This window comes from Oryx dammah, unplaced genomic scaffold, assembly GCF_014754425.2.
Source record: "Oryx dammah isolate SB20612 unplaced genomic scaffold, SCBI_Odam_1.1 HiC_scaffold_2, whole genome shotgun sequence".
NCBI lineage: Eukaryota > Metazoa > Chordata > Mammalia > Artiodactyla > Bovidae > Oryx > Oryx dammah.
The window spans coordinates 166,765,010-166,790,556 of record NW_024070186.1 but is presented as its reverse complement, the minus strand read 5'-3'; the positions used below and the strand labels follow the sequence as shown (position 1 = coordinate 166,790,556).

Here is a 25,547-nt window from a genome sequence, read left to right as displayed (position 1 = left end):
TCAAGCAAGTTTCTCGTATTTGCATGTAAGGGTAAGTCAAGAAAGCAGAAACCAGAAGTTATTAACTTACATGACACTGGAATAAGGAACACGGGAATCGTCATTGAAGGAAAGGCAAAAAACAGACAAGAGTTAACAGGGTGAGGAGCTGGGAGGGTGAGACAGTTGCTCAGAGGGGCAGAGGGCTAGGGCAGGAGGCATCTAAACAGAAAGACACAGGTTAGAAGAGAGCAGAGAGCAGCAGGCGGCAGGGCTGGGGCTCAGACGGGGCCAAGGTCCAGAGGCCAGTGGGCTGGCCGCCAACCGGTGAGCGGAGCCAGCAGGCCCGGGGTGAACGGGGGCGCGCGGGCCGTGGCCCCACAGCAGCAATTCTCACTGCCGGTTCACCGCCGCCTTGCACGGCCGTGCGCCCGCAGCAGCCACGTCTTCAAGTCAGAAATCCAGGCTGTGACTCCAGCTCTCTCAAGTTTTAAATATCGATGACTATGTATTTTTTCAAAAAATATCTAAACCAATGAAAACCTGTCTGCGAGCTGGATTTGGCCCCCAGGTTATGATCCCCAGATGGGCCCCCGCTCTGAGCTCTTAGAAGGCTCTCCAGTCTAAGGCCATCCCAGAACCAGGCTGGAGTGAGTCCCCGAGCAGCGCCTAAACCCCCCTCCCAATTAGGGGTCATCTCCAGTAATAACGTCTTAACTTGGGAAGGCAAAGCATCTGGTCCCTAAGAAAAGAGGGTCCCCGCTCCAGGGTGTGACTACATGAGAAGTAAACCGGGCGTCGTTAGGCAGAGAGGCCAGCACAACTCCAGGCCAGGAGACTCGTGTCCAGCCAGGCTTTGAGCCCCTGGGGGTGAGAAGCCACAGAAAGGCTTTCTCCTGGGGGCAGTGATTTGGGCGTTCGGTACTTTCTGAGAGAAAGGAGGAATTTGTTGTTGGGTTTTGCGGCAGTTTGAGAATACAACATTGCCCCCTGCTGTTTGCAACAAGAAATGTGCTTGTACATTACAGATAACCGACCTCCTGGCTGTACTGAAGTGTATTTTACACATCAAGGGGCAAATTCAAAGTTTGAGTTTCAAAGACAGCTATGCCTTATCTAATTGACACATGTGCCTCTCTCAGGCCATCACACCTTCCGTATGTCGCCACTGTGGGAGACTTTCCCATGCAGAACTAAGCGCTTGGACAAGGCAGAGGCACAGGAATTTATGTAAGGGGGTGGCTAAATGGCCCACGGTGGCAGCCTTTCATGAGACGGGTAACCCTAGCCATAACACATGAACTCCCTGTTACCACCACAGAACTTTATAGACTCATGAGAGCAAGTACCTGCTGTCAAGCTAGAAACCCGACAAGGTGCAAGCTCACAGGGGAACTTACCTTTGTAGACATTTAAAGTTATGGTTCTTACAGCAATTCTGACCATACTTTCAGGGTGGTTGAAAAATTTGATGGCTTCTGTATACAGGGCGAAGTCATTAGTGTGCTAAAAGACAAGAAGTACCCAAAATGAATTACACACCCGTAAAACATGCCTGCCCCTGCCCCTGGTTTCTGAACCCTATCAGTGAAAGTCGCTCAGTTGTGTCCGGCTCTTGATGATCCCATGGTATACTGTCCATGGAGTTCTCCAGGCCAGAATACTAGAGTAGGTAGCCTTTTGTGTCTCCAGGGGATCTTCAAAACCCAGGAATTGAACCCAGGTTCTCCCGCATTGCAGACAGATTCTTTACCAGCTGAGCCACTAGGGAAGCCCAAGAATACTGGAGTGGGTAGCCTATTCTTTCTCCAGCGGATCTTCCCGAGCCAGGAATCAAACCGGGGTCACCTGCATTACAGGCAGATACTTTACCAGCTAAGCCACCAAGGAATCCTACCAGAGAGTTCGTAAAAGACACACACACACACACACACACACAGTACCCATGTGAACCTTAAACCGATGGTTCACTCCCTGTGGGGAGTGTGTGGAGGGATGGGACGGTGAGACCATGGAAGCAACAGAAGTGGGTCCAGCCAACGCCAGGCCTAGGTTCAGGATCTGTTCCACCACTCTTAGCTGTGTGATGAAGTATCTCTAAGCCTCCATTTCTACATTTGTAAAATGAGGATAATAATTCCCACTTCATGGTTGCTAAGATTAAATGAGATTATTTCAGGTACAGTGCGTACCCTGGTGCCTGATACCTACAGAGCACTTGGTGATAATTCAGATGTAGTTATTAGATGCTGCTTCAACTAATAAAAGGCAAATTCGAAGTCTGACTACATTTAGACCCTCTTTTGCTGCTACCGCTGCTAAGTCGCTTCAGTCGTGTCCGACTCTGTGTGACCCCATAGATGGCAGCCCACCAGACTCCTCTGTCCCTGGGATTCTCTAGGCAAGAATACTGGAGTGGGTTGCCATTTCCTTCTCCAAGACCCTCTTTTAGCTAATATATATCTCTATTTGGAAACACTGAAAGTGTAAACATTACCGTGGAAGAGAAGGATCTTGGGTATCTTCTGCCATTAAAAAGGGGTTATCAGAACAGATCAAAACCATTCAGAACCAGAGAAGTGGAGCCTTAATTAAGGAAAAGGCGCACAGGATCCGGGCTGGAGCATGAAATGACGTGCTCTGCTGCCCTCTTCTGGGCAGCATTTTGCATGACACCCAATCAGACTGGAGGGCAACCCCAGGCAGGGAAAACGGAACCAGCGACCTTCAGTGAGGTGACACATGTTTAATGAGGGCAACGTGATTCTGAGCACTAGACACAGGTGTGCACCTAACAGGTGACAGCTACTGCACCAGCCCACAGAAACGGAAACCAAGTCCACCTCAAAGATCAGGCTCCTATGACTCCTCTGGGATCAGCTGGATATTCTTCCAGAAGCATCACTACGGCTCCAGAATCCCTGCACCCTGCCCTCCCCGCCCCCCAACCCCCACCAGCAGGTACACAGAAGCCCAGCTGCACCTGAGCTGGGAAAGAACCTGCCCCCTCTCTGGTCTAAACTTCACAGGTGGGTTTCCTTCTGCCCAAGATAGCCTCTGGGAGAATGCAAACAGCACCCCTCTGGTCTCTGGACACATTCAATGAGCACCTGCTGTGTTCCAGGCACTGGGCCACACAATGTTAATCTTCTAAATCATCCCACACCTTGTGGCTGGCAGCCAGTATTCCTTCCTTTTGTAAAAGGGAAGAGCGGCCCTCCCTTGTAAAAGAAATGGATCGTGTGGATGTTGAGTTTTAACGAAAGTGTTTTCAGGAACAATATGTGAGCAAGAGGCCAGTTTTTGCTCACTACAAATCTAGACAAAAAAAAAAGCAAAGTGCAAGAGGCTGTTGCCACATCCTACGAAGACAGCTGGGTGGATTTTGCCAGAGGAAATGTCTGGGACCGTGGTCTGACTTCAAGTACAGGCTGTGCAGTGTATGTGACCACCAATCAGAGGACACTTGCCGGACAAACAGCACATGGCTGTGTGGCAGCTAGCTTCCTTCCACGCTGAGTCAGGGCCGGCCTGGGCGGCCTAAAGAAGACAATGGAAGAGACAGTGCGTGGCTTCTGAGGCCCCGTCAAGAAAGGCATTACAGCTTGCCTTGATGTCTTGGAATCTTTTATTCTATGGGAAGCCAACTGCCACACCAGGAGGACGCCCAAGCAACTCCCTGGAAGGGACTATGTAACCGAGGCCTCCCAGCAACAGCCAGCACTGAATGGTCAGCCATGTGGAGGAGCCACCCTGGAGGCAGATCCCCCTAATCCAGCCTTCGGATGACTGCAGCCTTGTGAGAGACTGAGCCAGAACTGTCCTGCCGGGCCATTCCCCAACACCAGACACACTGTGAGGGAAACGTGACAGAATCTGACCAGCAAGACGGGAAAGGAAGTCTGCTGGGAGGCTTCTGGGAAAGAAGTTTTGGGGAAAGTTGGAAAGGGGCACAAGAAAGCATGTGATGTCACCAGGCTTTTCAGCAGTGGCAAGTGAGTATGTGGTGTCTGGAGCTTCTGCAGCCATCCTGAGACCATGAGGGCTTTGAGCCTAAAGACAGATGCCAGCTCAGCAGAGCAGGACAACGGAAAAGCCTGGGTTGCTCACGAAGTGGTCAAGCCACAGGATGAGCCAGTCCCAGGAGAGCCAGCATCTGTACTTTTTGGAATGTGAGATTTATTGATCTGATCGCTCAAGCTCCTCTTAATTGTAAGAACAATGGCAACTCATTTATTAAAACTGTTAGTAAATCTCCCAAAGAATACCAGAGTAAGGAATGACAAGGGCTACAGTTTTAGGGAGTCAGGTACATACTAGTTGCTTTGAAGACATCATCTCATTTAATTCAACCCCTGGAAAACCCTTCAAGGTAGAAACTATCATCACCATTTCTCAGATGAAGAAATTGAGGCTCAGAGGACTAAGACTCCTTTAAGGTCACATAGCAGGGAAGTGGCAAAGCTGGGTATGACTGGAGTCATCACTGTTTTGCCAACAGAGGAGCACAAGCCCAAGTTAATTTCCTGGGCACTTCTCCCTACCAAGAGTATCATGCTCTCAGGTAGCACAAATTGAATTTTACATTAAAAACAGAAAAGGTAACTTGTTCAATTAAAAAAAAAAAAAAACCATGCCAAGGTCAAACTGCCGCTATGAAGTAGTGAATCAGGAAATGGTGACTGCATACATGCTTTGTAAACAGACACAAGGTCACCCGAACCAAAGGCGCTGCTTGAACTGGCTAGCTTCCAACCAAACATGCCTCTGTGCAGCTACTTACCTCATTGTAAAAGAAATGGACCGTGTGATTGTTGAGTTTTAATGAAAGCGTTTTCAGGAACGATATGTAATATGCCATAATCTCCTCATCAGAAAAATCGAATTTGTGGACAATGATAGAATTTACATAGTTATTAGAGAGCAAATAATCTAGAAGGAGAAAAAAAAGAAAAGAAAAAAAACACAGATTAATTAATTCATGCTGGAGGAAAGACAAGCAGAGAAAGTCCAGGAACAAGTAGATGACCATGTGAAGGGGCTTGAGCCAGTCAGGCTGACAGGCAGCAGCTTAACCTTTAACCAGCACAGAACTCAGCCACCATGCGTAGTCACTACAAAGTTCAAGAGCGAGGCCCCAGAAAGCCCAGGACACGGCTGTCTCCCACACCAGACAGAAGAACCCTTGGGCATTTTCCTCCGTTGCTAGCAAAGTTCAGTGAGAAAGCCGGTGGTAGGGCAGACCAGGTGGTACGTGGGCAGTTTCACAAACCACCCACAGACGAGGGTCAGCTGCACCGTGTCTTATGAAAGATGGCCCCATTTCGCCATCAAAAGTCACACTGTCACCGTTGAGTGCCACAGAGGGCTCCGCATGGCTTTTTCCTTCCTATAGAGGCAACACAATTTATAGAGACCCCTGGAGGCTGAACCTCCACGACCGGGCCAGCACCAGGCGGACTGCTTTGCATCATCATTCACCACTAGGGAGAACCTGCAGAGTAGGCCTGTTTGCCCTGTTTTGCAGGTGAGTAAAAACACTAAGGTTAATTAATCTGCCGGAGGACGGAGAGACAGGAAGTAAGGAATGGAATCCAAACTTCAGTTCACTGTCCTGTGTTAATACCATGCCCTCATGGGGGCCAGGGGCTTCCCTGGTAGCTCAGCTGGTAAAGAATCCACCTGCAATGCAGGAGACCCCGGTTTGATTCCTGGGTCGGGAAGACCTGCTAGAAAAGGGATAGGCTACCCACTCCAGTATTCTTGGGCTTCCCTGGTGGCTCAGCTGGTAAAGAATCTGCCTGCAACACGGGAAATCTGGGTTCGATCCCTGGGTTGGAAAGATCCCCTGGAGAAGCAAAAGGCTACCCACTCCAGTATTCTGGCCTGGAGAATTCCATGGACTGTATAGTCCATGGGGTTGCAAAGAGTCGGACATGACTGAATGAATTTCACTTCACATGGGGGCCAAGGAGGAAAACTGGATAATGAGGCTCTGGGGGCACTGGGTCCACAAGGGAGCAGCCATCCTGCTAAGCTCCCAGACCTGCTGGGACAGAGCTTTCCGTGGTGAGAGCTTCCAGCTGTGCAAAGGAAGCTAGAAAATACAGATCTTAATGCTGTTACCTTTGAAGTTGAAATGTCAGCCACTAGATCCACTAGTTTTGGAAGCTGTGCTTGCCAGCGAAAACAGTCTACAGAACCCCTGCCACTCATGGGCCTGCAGTCTCGGCCTTGGGCCAGACAAGCTGTCCTCTGAGTCCTCACCAGACAGCCTGCAAAGCTAGTGCTGCCATGCCCACCGGCTGCCCTTCCATTCTGGCTGCCTCCCCATAGATGGGTAAAGGCCAGACATGACCCACAGCAGCATACGGGCAGACTCACACCAGCATACGGGCAGACTCAGCGAGGCAGGAGAGCGGGGTGGCACCTCTCTACCTCTGGTTGTGGGACCAGCAACACAGCCTCCCCAGAGCTTATCGAGACTTGCGGAGTCTTGGGCCCCGGCCCTGACCACCTACTCAGATCTCTGGGTGGGCCCAGTGCTCTGTGTGTTAAGAAGGCCTGCTGGGCTTCTCCATCATGCTCACATCTCAGAGGCACTGGCTTCAAAGGTAAACTTGGACCCACACTGCCTCAGTGGCTTCCCAGCTGGGTGACCTTGGGCAGGACACTTGCGCTCCTCACTCCCCAGCTTTCCCATCTGAAAGCAGGAATTAACGAGACCTTCCTCACGAGGAAGCAAGTAAAACAGGAAAAACTCTGAGGACCCTGAGGAGTGCAGAGGAGCCCTCTACGCAGGAGCTACCATGTTTCACCTCTGCACTCTGACTCGGAGACTCCTAACCTCCACCTCCAGTCCACCAGTCGCCACAACTGCTGTTCTCGGGGGAAAACAGAAAGAAAAAACAGAAAGTTGTTTGATGCCAAAGAGGTACCTAACTTAGGCCAATCAGAGAGTTACTGAAAAGGTTGGAACTACCAAACACACCAAGAAGAGTCATTCGGGAGCACGGGACGAGAGAGGGGCCGCAGCAAGGCACACTGCAAGGGTCGCCTCAGAATGGTCTCGAGGCGCTGCAGGTAGGACAAGTCTGTAGTTTTCAAAGTCTCGGTTATAACAATTCTTGAGGTAAATCTTATGGCTCACTCTAAGAGAAAAGGCAGTGGGGTCCTAAGAATTTTAACACGTTTGAAAATGAGGAAAATCCCATGGACAGATAAGTCTGGCCGTGCTAAAGTCCATAGCGTCACAGAGTCGGACATGACTGAAGCACCAAAATGAGGTCATACACAATCATACAGAATATGCGTGCTAAGTCTCTTCAGTCGTGTCCAACTCTCTGTGACCCTGTGGACTGTAACCGGCCAAGTTCTTCTGTCCGTGGGATTCTCCAGGCAAGAACATGGGAGTGGGTTGCCGTGCCCGCCTCCAGGGGATCTTCCTGAGCCAGGGATCGAAACCATATCTCCTGCACCTCTTGCACTGATAGGCAGACTCTCGACCACTACTGCCACCTGGGAAGCCCAACATCTATAGGTGCAGGAAAAGCAGTCCTAAGAAGGGAGTTTAAAGCGATACAAGTGAAAGTCAAAGTCACTCAGTCCTGTCCGACTCTTCGCGACCCCATGGACTATATCCATGGGATTCTCCAGGCCAGAATAGTGGAGTGGGTAGCCGTTCCCTTCTCTAGGGGATCTTCCCAACCCAGGGATCGAACCCAGGTCTCCTGCACCGCAGGCGGATTCTTTACCAGCTGAGCCACAAGGGAAGCCCATATGGGCCTTCCTCAAAAAAAGAAAACCTCAAGAAAAACAACCTAAGCTACCACCTAAAAGAAATAGAAAAAGAAGAACAAACAAAACCGAAAGTCAGCAGAAGGAAAGAAATAGTGAAAATCAGCGAGGAAATAAAATTAAAAAACAATTTTAAAAATCAATAAAACCAAGAGCTAGCATTTTGAAAGGATAAACAAAATCAACAAACCTCTGGCCAGGCTTCCCAAGGAGAAAAGACACAGAACCCAAATAAACAAAATAAGAAATGAAAAAAAAAAAAAAGAACATCTGATACTGCAGCAACACAAAAAGAAAAAAAATCACAAGAGTATACTCTAAAGGGTCAGACACCAACAAAATGGACAACCTAGAAGAAATGGACAAGTTTCTAGAAACATACAGCCCTCCACAACTGAATCAAAAAGAAATAGATAATTTGAACAGACTCATGACTAGAAGGGAAATAGAATCTATACTTCAAAAAAAGAAAAAACTCCCTTCAAACAAAAGTCCAGGACCAGAACCAGATGGCTTCACTGGGGAATTCTACCAAACATAAAAAGAACTTACAGTGACCCTTCTCAAACTCTTTCAGGACTTCCCTGGCGGTCCAGTGGGTAAGAACCCACCTGCCAATGCAGGCAACACCAGTTTGATCCCTGCTCTGGGAAGATTCCACATGCCACAGGGCAGCTGAGCCTGGCGTCACAGCTTCTGAAGCCTGTGTGCCCTAGAGCCTCTGCAGCAAGAGACACCAATGCAATCAGAGCCTGTGAACCGCAGTTAGGGAAGCCCAAGCACAACAACCAAGACCCAGCACAGCCAACAGTAAATAAATTAATTAATTTAAAAAACTCAACTCCTCCAAAAGACCATAGAGGAGGGAACACTCTCCAAAGTCCTTCTATGAGCCACCAAGACCCTGATACCAAAAAGAGACAAAGACACTACTAAAAAGGAAAATTACAGGCCTGTATCTTTGATGAATATAGATGCAAAAATTTGAACAAAATACTAGCAAACATATCCAACAACAGATAAAAAGATCATATACCATGATCGAGTTGGATTCATCCTAGGGTCACAAGGATGGTTCAACAACACAAATCGATCGGTGTGGTATACCGCATCAACAAAAGGAAAGACAAAAGTCATATGATCGTCTCCACAGATACGGAAAAAGCATTTGATAAAATTCAACATTCATTCATGATGAAAATTTCCACCACAGTGGGTCTAGAGGGAACATATCTCAACATAATAAAAGTCATTTATGACAAACCCACAGCCAACATGATACTCAATGATGAAAATCTGCAAGCCTTCCCACTAAATTATGTAACAAGACAATGATGCCCACTCTTACCACTTTTATTCAACATACTGGAAGTCTTAGACATAAAAATCAGACAAGAAAAATAAAAGGCATCCAAATTGGAAGGTGGAAGGACAGAGGTAAAATTCTCATTACATGCAGATGGCATGATACTCTGTATATAGAAAACCCTAAAGGTGGTGCCAGAGGGAAAGAATTCAGCTACCAATGCAGGAGACACAAGAGATGTGGGTTTGATCCCTGGGTTGGGAAGATCCCTTGGAGTAGGAAATGGCAACCCACTCCAGTATTCCTGCTCGGAAAATCCTATGGACAGAGGAACCTGAAGGCCTACAGTCCATAGGGTTGTAAAGGGTTGGGCATGACTAAGCACACATGCACACAAAGATTCCACAAAAAAACTATCAGAACTGAAAAGTGAACTCAGGAAGGTAGCAGGATGTAAGATTAACATACAGAAATCTGTCACATTTCTTTACACTAACAATGAAATATCAGAAAGTTAGAGAAAAGAAGACAATCCGTTTTAAAATCATGTTAAAAAAAATATCTAGGAATAAACCTGATCAAGGAGGTGAAAGATACACACTGCAAAGTAAAAAATATTGAGACAGGAAACTGAAGATGCTTTAAAGAAATGGAAAGATACCCCATGCTCTTGGACTGGAAGAATTAATATAGTTAAAACGGCCACACTACCCTAAGCAATCTATAGATTTAATGGGATCCCTATCAAATTACCCATGACGTCTTTCACAGAAGTAGAAAAAATAACCCTAAAATTTATATGGAACCGTTAAAGACCCAGAACTGCAACAACAATCCTGAGGGAAAAGAACAAAGCTAGAGGCATAACCCTCCCAGATTTCAGACAATACTACAAAGTCACAGTCATCAAAACAGTGTGGTATTGGCACAAAAACAGACAGATTTATGGACCAGAATAGAGGTCCCAGAAGTAAACTCTCACACCTACAACTGATTAATCTTCAACAAAGGAGGCAAGAATATACAATCACAGAAAGGCACTCTTTTCAGCAAGCGGTGTTCAAAAGCGAGAAAGCCACATGTAACTAAATGACATGAGAACATACCCTCTTACCATACACAAAAAGAAATTCAAAAATGGCTTAAAGACTTAAATTCATGACATCAGAAAACTCCTAGAAGAGAACAGAGGCAAAACATTCTCTGAAATAAATCGTACCAATGTTTTCTTGGTCAGTCTCCCAAAGCAATAGAAATAAAAACAAAAATAAACAAATGGGACCCAATAAAATTGGAATCCATAAACAAAACAAAAAGACAAACTACAGAATGGGAGAAAATATTTGCAAATGATGTGACCAACAAGGGCTTAATTTCCAAAATATACAAACAGTTCACACAGCTCAATATCAACAAAAATAAACAATCCAATCAAAAAATGGGGAGAGAAGACCTAAACAGACATCTCTCCAAAGAAGACATACAGATGGCCAACAGTCACAAAAAAAGATGCTCAACATTGCTAATTATTAGAGAAATGAAAATCAAAACTACAATGAGTTGATCACCTCATTCTGGTCAGAGGTGATATCATATCACCTCATTCTGGTCAGAACGGCAGTTACCAAAAAGTCTACAAATAATAAATGCTGGAGAGGGTGTGGAGAAAAGGGAACCCTCCTCCACTGCTGGTGGGAATGCAAACTGGTGCAGCCATGATGCAGAACACGATGGCGGTTTCTTAACAAACTAAATACAGAACTAGAATATGACCCATCAATTCCACTCCTGGTCATATATCCAGAAGAGATGAAAACTCTAGTTCGAAAAGACACGCGTACCCCAGTGTTCAGAGCAGTACTATTTATAATAACCAAGACATGGAAGCAATCCAGGTGTCCATCGATAGATGAATGGATAAAGACGATGTCTCACACACACACGCACACACACACACACAGAGGAATATTAGCCACAAAAAGAATGAAATAGTACCATTCACAGCAACAAGGATGGACCCAGAGATTTTCACACCAAGTGAAGCAAGTCAGACAAAGACAAATATACTGTGATATCACTTTTATGTGGAATCTTAAAAAAAATGATACAAAGGAACTTATTTACAAAATAGAAACAAACTCACAGACAACAAACTTTTGGTTGCCAAAGGGTAAAAGCAGGGCAGGGATAAATTTGAAATTTGAGATCAATAGATATACACGACTATACAGAAATATATATTTATTTATTTTATACTACGTATATTTTATATTATGCATCATATTTTATACTATATAGATACATATTTTATACTATATATATTCTGCTAAGTTGCTTCAGTCCTGTCCGACTCTTTGTGACCCCATGGACTATAGCCCACCAGGCTCCTCTGTCCAGCGGAATCTCCAGACAAGAATACTGGAGTGCCACCCCCTCCTCCAGGGGATCTTCCCAAGCCAGGGATCGGACCCAGGTCTCCCTCACTGCAGGCAGATTCTTTACTGTTTGACACCAGGGTTACCTATAATATACTAATATTACTACATATAAAATAAATAACAAAGACCTACTGTATAGCACAGGGAACTACATTCAATATCTTATAAAAAAATGAGGTTACATATATCACGAATCTAAGTGTATAGCTTGATATATGTGGCAGTGTATATATTTATGAATTTTAAGTACTTGTACTTATGTGTGTGTATATATATATTTGTGTGTGTACATATATATGCGTATATATATGTACACATAAACACATACCTCACGCATCTTAGGTGTCCAGCGCGATGAATTTTTGCAAATAAATACACCAGGTAAGCACCACCCTGATCAGACAGTGCATTTCCTGCTCCATCCGTTCCCTGTCCCCAAGACAGCCCCTCAGCCTAACTTCCAGCACCGCAGACTCGTTCTGCCTGATCCTGAGCTCCGTGTGTGTGGACTCACACGGGAAGCCCCCACCTGGTGTGTGGCCTCTCACTCATCACCACAGCCCAATTATCCATGTCGCTTCCTTTGTCTCCTTCTGGCTATACACTATCCTGTTCTTGGAACAGTCCACGACCTACCCAGCCAGAATCCACATTTGCAATGAGCAGCCAGCTAAGGCTGCTTCACTCTACTCTGTCTGGCCAGCTATGGTCAGCGGGGGCCAAATGGGCCGGCAGGAGAAGGGATGTCAGCCCTGCTGTAACTGCTGAGTGGTTCCTGGGCCACCAGAGACACAGACGCCTGTGCTGGCTGCTGGGTTGAGCAGCCTCCAGCCTCTCGGCTGCACCCCGAGCTGGAAGAGCCCCGCGCCCCCATGCATCCCCCGCGGGACTTTTCCAGGCCTCCAGACCGGACTCTGTGGGTGGCGGGGCCACGGTGGGGGCGGTGCAGGCGCCTCTATTATTCGACTGGGATTTTTCTACTATGCCCTTGCTGTGTGGCTGGCTTTCTGTGGTATCCTTTTATAATAAACCCAGGAGTCTCTAAGTAATCTCAGTCTCTCGGGCCTGCTGTCACTTAGGTCACCAAACCCCACAGGCAACAGGTGTACTCGTGAAATGGCTGCCTGTAATAACGAAAACCCGGAAACCACCTAAATGCCCGCGGTCACGTTAAGTAAGTTATAGCCCAGAAAGAGGCGGCTCTTAAACCAAACAAGGCTGGGATGCATGAATGGACAACATGAAAATCTAAGATATGCTAGTTAAGTTTGGGGAAAAAAAAATGAAGCAGACAGCAAAACGATAGGGGTTAACACTGAACTGTTAGGGTGAAATTCTCCAGAACTTCTGCTTTCTATAGCTTTTTCATTTGACTTTTTGTTGTTGTTTTACAATGGAGACATTTTCTTCCTATAATCAGAAAAGTAAAAGCAAAAGTCACCCATCCTTCTCACTCCCATACATCCAAGTTCTATAAAAACAGTACTTTTTGCTGCCTTGGTGAGGCTTATGAAAGTGCTCTGGTGAATTCCCTGCAGGGCCAGCAGCATCTGCCTGGGTTTTCTTACAGCACAATACCCTTTTTAGCCCTGAGGCAAGAGAGGCTGTATGATCCAGAGAGCCCAGAATTTTCTATCGCCCCCAACCCCCTCTTCAATCCTGTAGCTCTGAGGTCAGCCGGGTCACCAGAGAACAGCCACTTGGGGGAACACTGGGTTTAAGGATAAAACCAGCTTTAACTGGAAACTTCCACCTGCCAGACCCCATGCTAGGCTGCGCACACCCGCTCTCACACTTATCCTCAAGCCACTCCAATCTGCAGGTACTCGGATTGTCTCCACTTCAGAGAGGCAGAAACTGCTGCTTGGCGAGTCAACGCCCTGGAACAGGCGTGGGGCATATGTTGGCAGTACCAGGCCTGGGACTTGCTTGGCTCTCAGTCCATGACTTGCAATACGGAGCTGGGCCTTCCCCTCTCGGAGTTTTCAGAAACTGCCCACAATTCACATCCAGCGTAACCAAAGCTGTTAACAGGGAAACCACTCAGGGAGAGTGAGTCAAATCGCATTTGCCAATTCACATACGGGGGAAGCCTCAGGAGTCTCCTGGGACAGCAGTGCCTTCTAGTGGCCACTTCCTGGGACAGCAGCACCATCAGGGGCCGCGTCCCAGGACAGCAGCACCATCTAGTGGCCATCAGCCAGAAGCTCTTTCCTCCCCTGCCTCCTCTCTCCTCAGGGGAAATGCCGCCACCCTCTTTCACTAGAAGCTTTTCTCAATCCTGTCTTGGGGGCCAAGAGCTTGCCTGTGACACAGGCATCTCATCACTTGTCTTCTCTTCCCTGCTTCCAGCAGGCAGGCCCTGAGGTTATCTTGGAATAAAAAAGCTTTTGATCAAGCACGGAGGATTAGGAGCTAGATCAGGGTTTCGCACCCTGGGCACTGTTGACATCTTGGGCTTACTACTTCTTTATTGCGGGGGGCTGTCCTGCATGTTGTAGGATTTCCATAGCATCACTGACCTCTACCCAGAGGCCAGTAGCACAGGCCCCCAAGAATGTCTCCAGACAGACAAATGTTCACTGGGAGCACAGTCACCCCCAGTTGATGCCCACTGAGTTGATTTGCCTGGGCTGAAACCTCTTCTGTATTCTGGCCTTGCCAGAGCTGTGACCTGGGGTCAGTGAGTCAAACTCTCTGAGTATTAAACGAGGGCACTGACAGCACCTGCCTCGCAGGGTGGCTGTTTCAGATGACGAGCCCAGGGCTCAGCAAGGGCAGGGGAGAGGCTCTGAGCCACACCCTCACCAGTGCGGCAGTGGAGCTGAAGCAGGCAGGTCAGGAGCCAAAGCCACACTCTTGGCCACATTCGTCCCCATCCTGCTGCTTCCAATGCTTATTCTGTTGGCTGTTTACTCAGTGACCCAGGCTCTTTAATAACAGGTTATAAAGAAGACATGCAAATACCCCCAGAACCACCCAGCAGAGGGGAGCCGTCTCTTAGTCCTGCACAGCACCCTACCATGGAGTGATTAAAAATGGCACTAGGGACTGAACTGTGTGCCCCCAAAACTCATGTGCTGAAATCCTAACCCCCAAAGGGACTGTATCTGGAGACAGAGGCTTTCAGGAGGTAATTAAAGGTCATATGAGGTCAGAGGGTGGGGCCCTGATCCAAGAAGACTAGTGTCTTTACAAGAAAAGGAAGAGACATCAGAATCCTCTCTCCACGTGCACAGAGGAGAGAACATGCGGGACATAAAGAGAGTGAGGCCCTGTGCGAACCAGGAAGACAGGCCTCCCCAGAAGCCAGCCCCGGCGCCGCCATGATAGTGGACTGCCAGCTGCAGGCACTGTGAGAAAATGCATTTCTGTCGTCTAAGCTGTACAGCCTGGAGCATGCGCTCTGGCAGCCCAAGCACACCAAGACACACGGTGAGCACAGACATTCACAAAGCAACACGAAAACCATGGCACACGACGTGCAGTGACACTCAGCGGTGTCAAGGCCAGGGTCAGGACTGTCCTTACAAAGTGAGGTCTCGTGACTGATGTTCTCAAAGAGGATGTTCAGGGTCTGCAGCAGCTGAACGCACACGTAGCGGCCTGACTTCTGTCGCAGGATGTTCAAGAAGAAAACGAACATGTTCTTCTCCAGGAAGAAGCTGGGGAGAGAAGCGGACAGTGTCAGTGTGGAAATGCACATCATTCTCTGGTTGCACACCCAGCACACGTGTGTGCAACCCCACAAAGGCATCTGCGGAGCAGCCTGGTCACACCACTTGTGTGGGCTTGGCTTCCGAGACACCCAGTTCCCACGATGCCGTCTTCCATTCAGAGAAATGCAACCTTTCAGACTCTCTTCCTGGAATGTGGGAACAGTGCTGATTCTAGGAAGCGGGGAACTTCCAGATTTCGGGCAGAGGGGTAAAGGTCTTTCCCAACTAAATGATGACACAGTAATCTATCTATGCTTCTAAAACCAACAAGCAGCTGTTTTCCATCCATATTTTACAAGCTTAGTTTTCCCCACTAAGTCTCCTTCCTTAGCTTTCATAGCTCTAAGTGCTCACCAGCAACCTAGAAACCAGAGTAATTCCCCACAAAGGGGCACGAGGATGCTGAATAGTCAAAGAGTTTGGGTGGTTTCTCAGCTGGCAAGTTGGTCATTTCCACATCTAGGGAATGAGAACTGCAAGGAAAGAGAAAGTGCTGATGTGGTCATGGAACACCAGCCAGTCCCCAGGCCTTTCTGTTCCTACACAGAATATTTGTCTGCATGCAGGCTGGGGGCACTGACTTTGGGGGGCACACAATGGCTCTTTTAGTCTTGAAATGGGGATCTCCTAATGCCTTTCTTTGAAGAAAGAAAATGTTTTATGTTCTCCGTATTCAAGCTAAGGGGCTTCCCTGGTGCCTCACTGGTGAAGAATCTTCTTGCCAAGGCAGGAGACGTGGGTTCGATCCCTGGGTCAGGAAGATCCCGGGGTTACAAAGAGTCAGGCCTGACTTAGTGACTACACAACAACAATTCAAGCTGAGACCAGGTCACCTTTCATCTAGGATGCTCAGGACAAGTCCTAGCCATCTCGTGGGTCTGCTGGTACCTCAGTCTTGGGGCCTCTCTCTTCCCGCTGCCGTCAGCTCCCTGCTGGCAGGACCATGGCCTGGCACTGGCTCTGGCCTGCAGACCTCTGTCTGAATGGGCAAATGAATCAATAAATCTGACCTTAGAGGGACCCCTAAATTCTTTCCCAAGGGAGTCTGTGTGCCAACAAATGCCATCCACAATGACCCTCCAGAATATTTCTATCATTTGACGAGTCATGTCTTCCTTTGCTTCAGGTTGTATAAAGCAGTGACTGCCAAGTGTCACCCAATAAGTTCACTGCAGCCCGATGACCAGCTTGGGAACTTGTCAACATGCCTGTACCTAGATCTTGTCCAGGGGTAGATTCCATATGTCTAGTGTGAAATTTGGGTGCCTGGATTTTTACAACCCCCTAGAGGTGTGAGGGGATCCTTGGGAAAGTGGCTAATTCTAGGGCTGGGGCAGGGAACATGCCAGATGAGCCTGGAGCACCACAAGGGACCAGGAAGTAAGGAAGTGCTCCAAAATCCAAAAGGACAGGGGTGTGTCACAGGGACACAGGAAGCGACCTGAAAGAGCTCCCAATGCTCAAAGCCGGAACAACGCCAGAACCAAATAAATCACAGAGCACTGGATTATCCATCCAGAGTACAAAATAAACACCCATGAGTCCAAGCTTGCAGATACTGTTTTTTTACAAAGTGAAACCTTGTGTTGAGCAAGTGTGTTGGCGCCATTTTCCCAACAGCATTATTTTTTAATTGAGGTATGTATGCTGATTTTGCAGACACAAGGCTACTGCACCCTTGACAGACTACACAACAGTGTTACCACAACTTATATGCACTGGGACTACAAAAAAATTCACGTGACTCACTTTACTGCACTATTCACCTTATTGAGGTGGCCTGGAACCAAAACTGCACAGTCTTCAAGAGATGTATATAAATAAATGACTGGATGGATTAACAAATGAGGAGAGGAGACAAATCTTCTATGCAGAAGAATTTCAAATATTGTCTGTAGATTTGCCCTCCTTCAAGAAGGTGGAGCTTAATTCCCACACCCCCAGGAAGCTGGACTTAGTGACTCACTTTTGGAGACCAGTGTAGGGGAAGAGGAAAGAGTAACCTTGGGGTAGAAAACCCTGGCAGATACCAGCTGCACCAAGCAATCAGGTTGACCCATCAGGGATCATGTGGCTGTCAGGAACAATGACATTCCGGGAGGGGAAGGGCACTTCCCCAGGAAGCACTCGTCCCCCAAACTTCCAGGTTAATCAGGAGAGAAACAGCAAAGAAACCCAGACTGAGGGACACTCTGTAAGACAGCTGGCCAGTCCTTCTCAAGACTATCAAGGTCATAAAAAAACAAGAGAAAACTAAACAATTGCCACAGACCACAGGACACGGGGGAGACGTAACAACAAGGTCATAAAAAAACAAGAGAAAACTAAACAATTGCCACAGACCACAGGACACGGGGGAGACATAACAACTAAATGCACTGTGGCACCTGGACTGGGATCCCAGCGCAGAAAGAGGATGTTAATGGAAAAACGGGTAGATTCCAAATCAACTCTGGAGTTGACGTAATAGTGGTGTTTTGACAAATGATGTTAACAGGGGAACAGGGTGAGGGGTAAATGGAAACCTTCTGTGTAATCTAAAATCTACAATTATCCAGAAACTTTAAAATGGATTCAAAACAAATTCTCTTGGGGATTCTGCGGGGCAGTGATTTAAGAATAACTGGGCCTCTGAGAGCTCAGCAGTTTCTCTAAGATGACAAGTGGACTAAAAAAATCCATTCTAGTAAAGGTGACTCTCTGTTCATTTCCAAGGCAAACCATTCAATATCATAGTAATCCAAGTCTATGCCCCAATCACAACTGCTGAAGAAGCTGAACAGTCCTATGAGGGCCTACAAGACCTTCAAGAACTAACACCAGAGAAAGATGTCCTTTTCATCATAGGGGACTGGAATGCAAAAGCAGGAAGTCAAGAGACACCATGCAAGTCTGGCCTTGGAGTACAAAATGAAGCAGGGCAAAGGCTAACAGAGTTTTGCCAACAGAACACCCTGGTCACAGAAAACACACTCTTTCAACAAAACAAGAGACGACTCTATACATGGACATCACCAGATGGTCAATACTGAAATCAGATTAATTATATTCTTTGCAGTGGAAGATGGAGAAGCTCTATACAGTCAGCAAAAACAAGACCTGGAGCTGACTGTCGTACAGATCATGAACTCCTTATTGCCAACACAGATTATGAACTACTTATTAAAGAAAGTAAGGAAAACCACTAGACCATTCAGGTATGACCTAAATTAAATCCCTTACAATTATACAGTGGAAGTGACAAACAGACTCAAAGGATTAGTCTGATAAGAGTGCCTGAAGAACTATGGACAGAGATTTGTAACATTGTACAGGTGGTGATCAAAACTATTCCCGAGAAAAAGAAATCCAAAAAGGCAAAATGGTTGTCTGAGGAGGCCTTACAAATAGCTGTGAAAAGAAGAGAAGTGAAAGGCAAAGGAGAAAAGGAAGATATACCCATTTGAATGCAGAGTGCCAAAGAACAGCAAGGAGAGAAAAGAAAGCCTTCCTAAGTGATCAATGCAAAGAAATAGAAGGAAACAATAGAATGGGAAAGACTAGAGATCTCTTCAAGAAAATTAGAGATACCAAGAGAACATTTCATGCAAAGCTGAGCACAATAAAGGACAGAATATGGACGTAACAGAATTAGAAGATATTAAGAACAGGTGGCAAGAATACACAGAAGAACTATACAAAAAAGATCTTAATGACCCAGATAACCATGATGATATGATCACTCACCTAGAGCCAGACATCCTAGAGTGCAAAGTGAAATGGGCATTAGGAAGCATCACTACGAACAAAGCTACTGGAGGTGATGGAATTCCAGCTGAGCTATTTGAAATCCTAAAAGATGATGTTATGAAAGTGTTGCACTCCATACGCCAGCAAATTTGAAAAACTCAGCAATGGCCACAGGACTGGAAAAGGTCAGTTTTCATTCCAATCCCAAAGAAAGGCAATGTCAAAGAATGTTCAAACTACTGCACAATTGCACTCATCTCATATGCTAGTAAAGTAATGCTCAAAATTCTCCAAGCCAGGCTTCAACAGTACATGAACCAAGAAGTTCCAGATGTTCAAGTTGGATTTAGAAAAGGCAGAGGAACCAGAAATCAAATTGCCACCATCCAATGAATCATAGAAAAAGCAAGCGAATTCCAGAAAAACACCTACTTCTGCTTTGCTAAGTCACTTCAGTCGTGTCCAACTCTGTGCGACCACATAGATGGCAGCCCACCAGGCTCCGCCATTCCTGGGATTCTGCAGGCAAGAACACTGGAGTGAGTTGCCATTTTCTTCTCCAATGCATGAAAGTGAAAAGTGAAAGTGAAGTCACTCAGTCATGTCCTACTCTTCGAGACCCCATGGACTGCAGCCTACCAGGTTCCTCTGTCCGTGGGATTTTCCAGGCAAGAGTACCGGAATGGGGTGCCATTGCCTTCTCCAACTTCTGCTTTACTGACTACATTAAAGCCTTTGACTGAGTGGATCACAACAAACTGGAAAATTCTTAAACAGATGGGAATACCAGACCACCTCACCTCCTTCCTGAGAAATCTGCATGCAGGTCAAGAAGCAACAGTTAGAACTGGTCATGGAATAATAGACTGGTTCAAAATTGGGAAAGGGGTACACCAAGGCTGTATATTGTCACCCTGCTTATTTAACTTCTATGCAGAGTACACCATGCAAAGTAATACCCTCCGATGTGCAGACGACACCACCCTTATGGCAGGAAGCGACGAGAAACTGAAGAGCCTCTTGACGAAAGTGAAAGAGGAGAGTGACAAAGCTGGCTTAAAACTCAACATTCAGAAAATGAAGATCATGGCATCCAGTCCTATCACTTCATGGCAAATAAATGGGGAAACCATGAAAACAGTGAGAAACTTTCTTTTCTTGGGCTCCAAAATCACTGCAGATGGTAACTGGCAGCCATGAAATTAAAAGACGCTTGCTCCTTGGAAGAAAAGTTATGACTAACCTAGACAGCATATTCAAAAGCAGAGACATTACTTTGCTGACAAAGGTCCGTCTAGTCAAGGCTGTGGTTTTTCCAGTAGTCATGTATGGATGCGAGAGTTGGACTGTGAAGAAAGCTGAGCGCCAAAGAATTGATGCTTTTGAACTGCGGTGTTGGAGAAGACTCTTGAGAGTCCCTTGGACTGCAAGGAGATCCAACCAGTCCATCCTAAAGGAGATCAGTCCTGAATATTCATTGGAAGGACTGATGCTGAGGCTGAAACTCCAATACTCTGGCCACCTGATGTGAAGAACTGACTCACTAGAAAAGACCCTGATGCTGGGAAAGATTGAAGGCGGGAGGAGAAGGGGATGACAGAGGATGAGATGGTTGGATGGCATCACTGACTCAACGGATATGAGTTTGAGCAAGCTCCAGGAGTTGGTGATGGACAGAGGAGCCTGGCGTGCTGCAGTCCATGACGTCGCAAAGAGTCGGACACGACTGAGCACTGAACTGAACTGAGTAAAGATGACATGGTTTCTAATCTTTAGCCCAAGCGTCTCTCTCATTTTCATAAACAGATACCAAGCAACCAACAAACAGTAAAATCCCCACAGATCCTGAAAGGCAACTCGTCCTGCTTACAAGCAACACCTGTTTATTACTCAGGTTTTCCTTAGGGAACCCAAGCAGTGTCACAGGTCTGTATTTCACACAATTTGCCTTTTCCACAAGTAGCTCCATCTGATGACAACCTCACTGATGAAAACACAGAACCAGCCAGAATATCAGAATATCTAATAAGGAAGCGGGTTGGAAAGGGAACACCTGTATTTGTTTTAAGTGGTTTTACTAAGTGGCCTCCATAGCTACAATTGAGATTAGTTTATATAAAAATAAAATCTGTGTTTGGTGGTTGTCACAACCCCAATCCTTCTGCATTCAGACGTTGGGACAGGTCTGCTGGGGAAAGCAGTTCATGGGTTTGCCTTTGCTTCTTAATTATCCAGTAGGGGCACCTTCTAAAATGATCATTTGCTAATATTTTCTCGAGTGCCTACTCTGTACCAGGCACTGGACAAGGAACTTGCTCTCTCTCAACGATGAGGAAACTGAGGCAGGCCTAAGACTGTTCACCAAGGAAGTATGAGAGTGAGGAGAGACTTTGGGTGTGAGCCGCTGCTTCTTCACTTAGCAGCTGCGTGACCTTGAGCATAGACATCTGTGGCGGTGGGGATGAAGGTGGGGACGGCAGCAGGTCCTCCACCCTGGGGGATTCGGGAGACTTCCTCGTAGGAGGATCGCCTCATCAAGAGCTCAGCACTGCGGCCAGCCACCAGTAAGCACGACTGCCGCTAACCCTTAGCGTCCCCCACCCCCACCCCCACCCCGGTGAAGGGTCTTTTCAAGTTCACTTGGAATCTAACACCCAAGACATCTTCTCTTTCCTTTGGGGGAGATAATCAGACATTACTTGGAAAATTATCCATGACATTTTCAGATTTCTCCAGGGACACTCATTTCCATAACTTGCCCGTTTTCAGCAGGCATTTCTACAGTGTTTCAAGGACACTTGAGAGAGAGCAAGAGAAAACTGTGCAGGACCAAACTGGCGTCAAACCCTGACGTCATCGGGAATGACTCATGGCTCGCATTTAGAAAAACATGCAAAGGGAGAAGAAGGATCAAAAAACAAAAAAACAGACACCCTTACTCAAATACAGAGCTGTCATTCTGATCCCCCCAGATCAGGATCTCGGTGATGGATCGGATGGTCTCCACCAGTAGGTTCCTGTTCTGTTCTGTGACAGTGGTATTTTTGGTCAACACGTGGTACAGATACCTGAGAGGAAGGAAAGAAAAGAGAACTACAGGTGACCAGCTGAAATGGAAGCCAGGCCCAGGGACCATGAGCGACGTGTTAGGGACAATTTGGCTGGGTGTTTTTCAGACTCGGTGGTTAGCACAATTCCCATTCAGAGGAGACGTAACTTACCACTCGAGAAAAAAGGCAAATGACACTTCAAACTGTTACATAACCAGTGACTTACCTGAACCGAGGCAAGACTGCCAAGCTTTTGAAGACAGGCGTGCTCACGCTACAGTGTGGGCAAGAGAACGGCCTCGACAGTGGGACAAAGCGGGGACGGAGCCCACCGGAGACTCAAGTGCAGGGGCGCAGAGGGAAGGCCAGGCAGCGGCCTTTTTCACACTCTCAGGTGATTCTGAGGCCGCTGGAACCAATGGAGACGCACAGCTCAGCGACAAACGCCTAAGAGCCACTGTCTGGCTGCTGCAGAGATGAGACCTGGAATCACAGGTCAAGGAGGATGGGGCCCAGAGCCAGGCACAAATCACAAGCCACCATGATTGCCCTTGGAATGCCCTAGTCCTCTTGTGCAGGACTGATGGCTCAGATGAAGTGGGTGGCCTGCAGTTCAAGGGCAGTGATCTTACCCGCTGTGTGCAGCTGGAAATGGAGTGGATTCGAGGGGCAATGATGAGGTACCTCACCCACCCACACGTGCAGAGACCAGAGGCCCGGCCTCATCCTGGAGGGCAAGAGAATTGCAGAGGCCATTCCTGAGCAGCGCGGGAACCAGCAGCCTGGCCAACACCCTGGGAGCGCTGCCCGGCTCAGCTTTTAAGAGAGCGTGTCCTGGGCCTGCAGACTGAGGCTAGTTCAGCTTGCCAAGGTCCTAACCAACCAGCAAACTCTTATGCATATGTCAAAACCCAGCTCAGTCACCTCTCGGTGAAGCCCTATTCAAGAACCTCCCTCCCGCTCTCCTGCCCCAGTGGATTTGATTGCTGCCTCCTCTCCGGCACTTCTGTACCAGATGCATTTGCTGCTGCACAGACCACTCTGATTTGTAGTGATCTGCCTCCTTCACGAGACCTGAGTTCCTTGAGGTCAGGAACATCATCTTACTGACCCTGTTGACCCCAAAAGACTCCAGAATGTCTGATACACTGTAGGTGCTCAATACATGGGAGTGGGGGGCCCATTTTCACAGATAAAAGGTAGATCAGAGTATACAAGACAAAATATAGTCAAGGAGTTAAACACAGCAAGTAGTGGCAAAGAGCAGCAGTGAAGAGTTCAAACCGTTGGCCCCAACATAGAGACCTGGGCTTGATTCCTGGCCCTGTCGCCTGCTGCTCGTGGCCTTCAATGAGGCATTTCACTTCTCTGGGGCCCGGGGTCTACAGCAGTCAAGGCCTCCTTGCTGGATTGTTCCAGAGATTCTGTGATGACGTGCTGAAAAAGCCAAGCCCTGCGCCTGGCACACAGAAAGTGCTCAAAGGAGGCAGGGCTACCGGCTACTGCCATTACTACCCTGTGGTTGTTCTGGGGAGGGCCATTGTCAACACCATTATTTAAACTCTACAAGGAATATTCCACGAACACAGGAAGGACAGACAGGCTGGATCCACACAGTCATGAAAAGAAGACTTCACGGCAGGAGTTATAAGAAGGTCCGGAGAAACCGGAGCAGGAAGTGGGGAGTCTGGTATGAGCTGGGTGACATCAAGCAAGCTACTTATTGTGTGTATCTCAGTTATCTCACCTGTAAAATGGGAGCAGCAGCAGCACGTGACTCCTTTAGTACCTATTACGGTGTCTTAGGAACAACCAAGTTCAAAGGTAGATAACCAACCTGGCGGTTCCCATGCATGACACGAGTGCCAGCTGTTACTGTTGTTATCATTGCCTTCACCAAATAATCCCTGAAAGAAATTCTAGTAATTATGAGGAGGCCCTTATAGACAAACCCAGGGTGAGGGTGGGGTGTTTAGTTTTCAAAAGAGGATTCTCGGCACTCCCACGCGTGGTGCATGGCCTGCATGCCTGGCCCTGTGTGCCCGCAGGCCTTCCTGTGACCCTCATACTCCCAGTAACCTGGGGACCCACAGCTTGCTAGCAACGCACACGCCAGGAAGGGACGTGAGGGGCACTCAACAGCTCATCCACAGCCTCGGGGCAGAAGCTGTCTGAGGGCTCCTGCCCACCCCCACCTCCGCAGAGCTTGCGGCTCTCTGCCTTTCTCAGTGGCGCCATCTGCTGGCAAGTGGTGATGCAACACCAGGGTCTCACGTGACCACGACTGAAGGTGGGTGTCTTTTCACATGTTCAGAGCCCTCTAAATACCCTCCTTTGTGAGGTGCCTGTGCGAGTTTTTTGCCCACTTTTTACTAGGTAGAGAGCCTTTTTTCTTATTAATTTGATGGAGTTTATGCATTCTGAATACAAAACCCTTACTGGATACATGAAAGTGAAGTGAAGTCGCTCAGTCCTGTCGGACTCTTTGTGACCCCATGGACTGTAGCCTGCCAGGCTCCTCTTCCATGGGATTCTCCAGTCAAGAACACTGGAGTGGGTTGCCATGTCCTTCTCCAGGGATCTTCCGGACCCAGGGATCAAACCTGGGTCTCCCGCATTACAGGTAGATGCTTTATCCTCTGAGCCACCAGGAAGGCCCTACTGGATATACACCTATGGCAAATGTTTTCTCTGAATGCAGCTTGCCTTTTCACTCTCTTTACAGTGGTCTTTTGATGAGCAAAAGTTCCAAGTTTTAATGTGGTCCAATTTATCAATCTTTCCCTTGGATAGTGCTTTTTGTATCAACCTGAAGAAATCCTTACCTACACCAAGGTCATGAAGAAATACTGTTTTTTTCTTTTAAAAAGGTATTGTTTTACCTTTCACATTCTGACTCAGAGCACACCTGAAACTCACTTTTCTGTATAGCATAAGATATCGGCCAAAATTCATTTTTTCCCATACGGCAATCTAGTTGATTCGGCATCATATACTGGAAACGTTTTCATTTCTCCAAAGGAGACCAATGTCGACTTTGTCGTTAATCAGGTGACCACACATGGGACTCTTTCTGGATGCTCTAGTTCTACTGATCTGTTTGTTTACCTTTGTGCCAACACCACACTATCTGATCACTGAAGCCTTATAATAAATCTTGCAATGTGATGTCTTCCAACTTCTTCCCTTTTTTTTTTTCCCCATTATTATATTGGCTATTCTTGCCCCTTTCAATTTCCATATACATTTTAAAATCACCTCAATTTCCACAAAAAAATATCTGCTAAGATTTCCTTTAAGACTGCCCTAAATCTCTAGCTAAATATGGAGAGAACTGACATCTTTTTGAAAGTGTAACATGATGACTTTTACATTTCCTTCAAGGTTTGCTGGATGGGGGCTTGGGCATCTTTTGTTAGATTTATTCCTAGGTGTTTGATGGGCTTTTTGATGCCGCTGTAAATGGGAGTGCTTTAAAATATTCATTTTCTAAATGTTTGTTGGTGGATGCAAACACCCACCAGATCTC

At 47.1% G+C, this 25,547-nt stretch overlaps 1 protein-coding gene across 6 annotated transcripts in view; it reads right to left on the bottom strand.

Moving 5' to 3' along the window:
* The window catches only part of CLEC16A (C-type lectin domain containing 16A), a 242,678-nt gene that overhangs the window by 207,148 nt on the left and 9,983 nt on the right, over positions 1 to 25,547 (bottom strand). For 4 of the 6 annotated variants that reach the window (XM_040230413.1, XM_040230431.1, XM_040230447.1 and 1 more), the window contains exons 2-6: positions 21,908 to 22,036; positions 15,052 to 15,185; positions 4,763 to 4,911; positions 1,380 to 1,485; positions 71 to 76 (exon numbers count right to left, since the gene is read on the bottom strand). In XM_040230413.1, the coding sequence (XP_040086347.1) occupies positions 71 to 76; positions 1,380 to 1,485; positions 4,763 to 4,911; positions 15,052 to 15,185; positions 21,908 to 22,036 (524 nt within the window). The remainder of the gene's footprint in view (positions 1 to 70; positions 77 to 1,379; positions 1,486 to 4,762; positions 4,912 to 15,051; positions 15,186 to 21,907; positions 22,037 to 25,547) is intronic. The other 2 variants (XM_040230421.1, XM_040230439.1) reach the window with 1 other exon arrangement.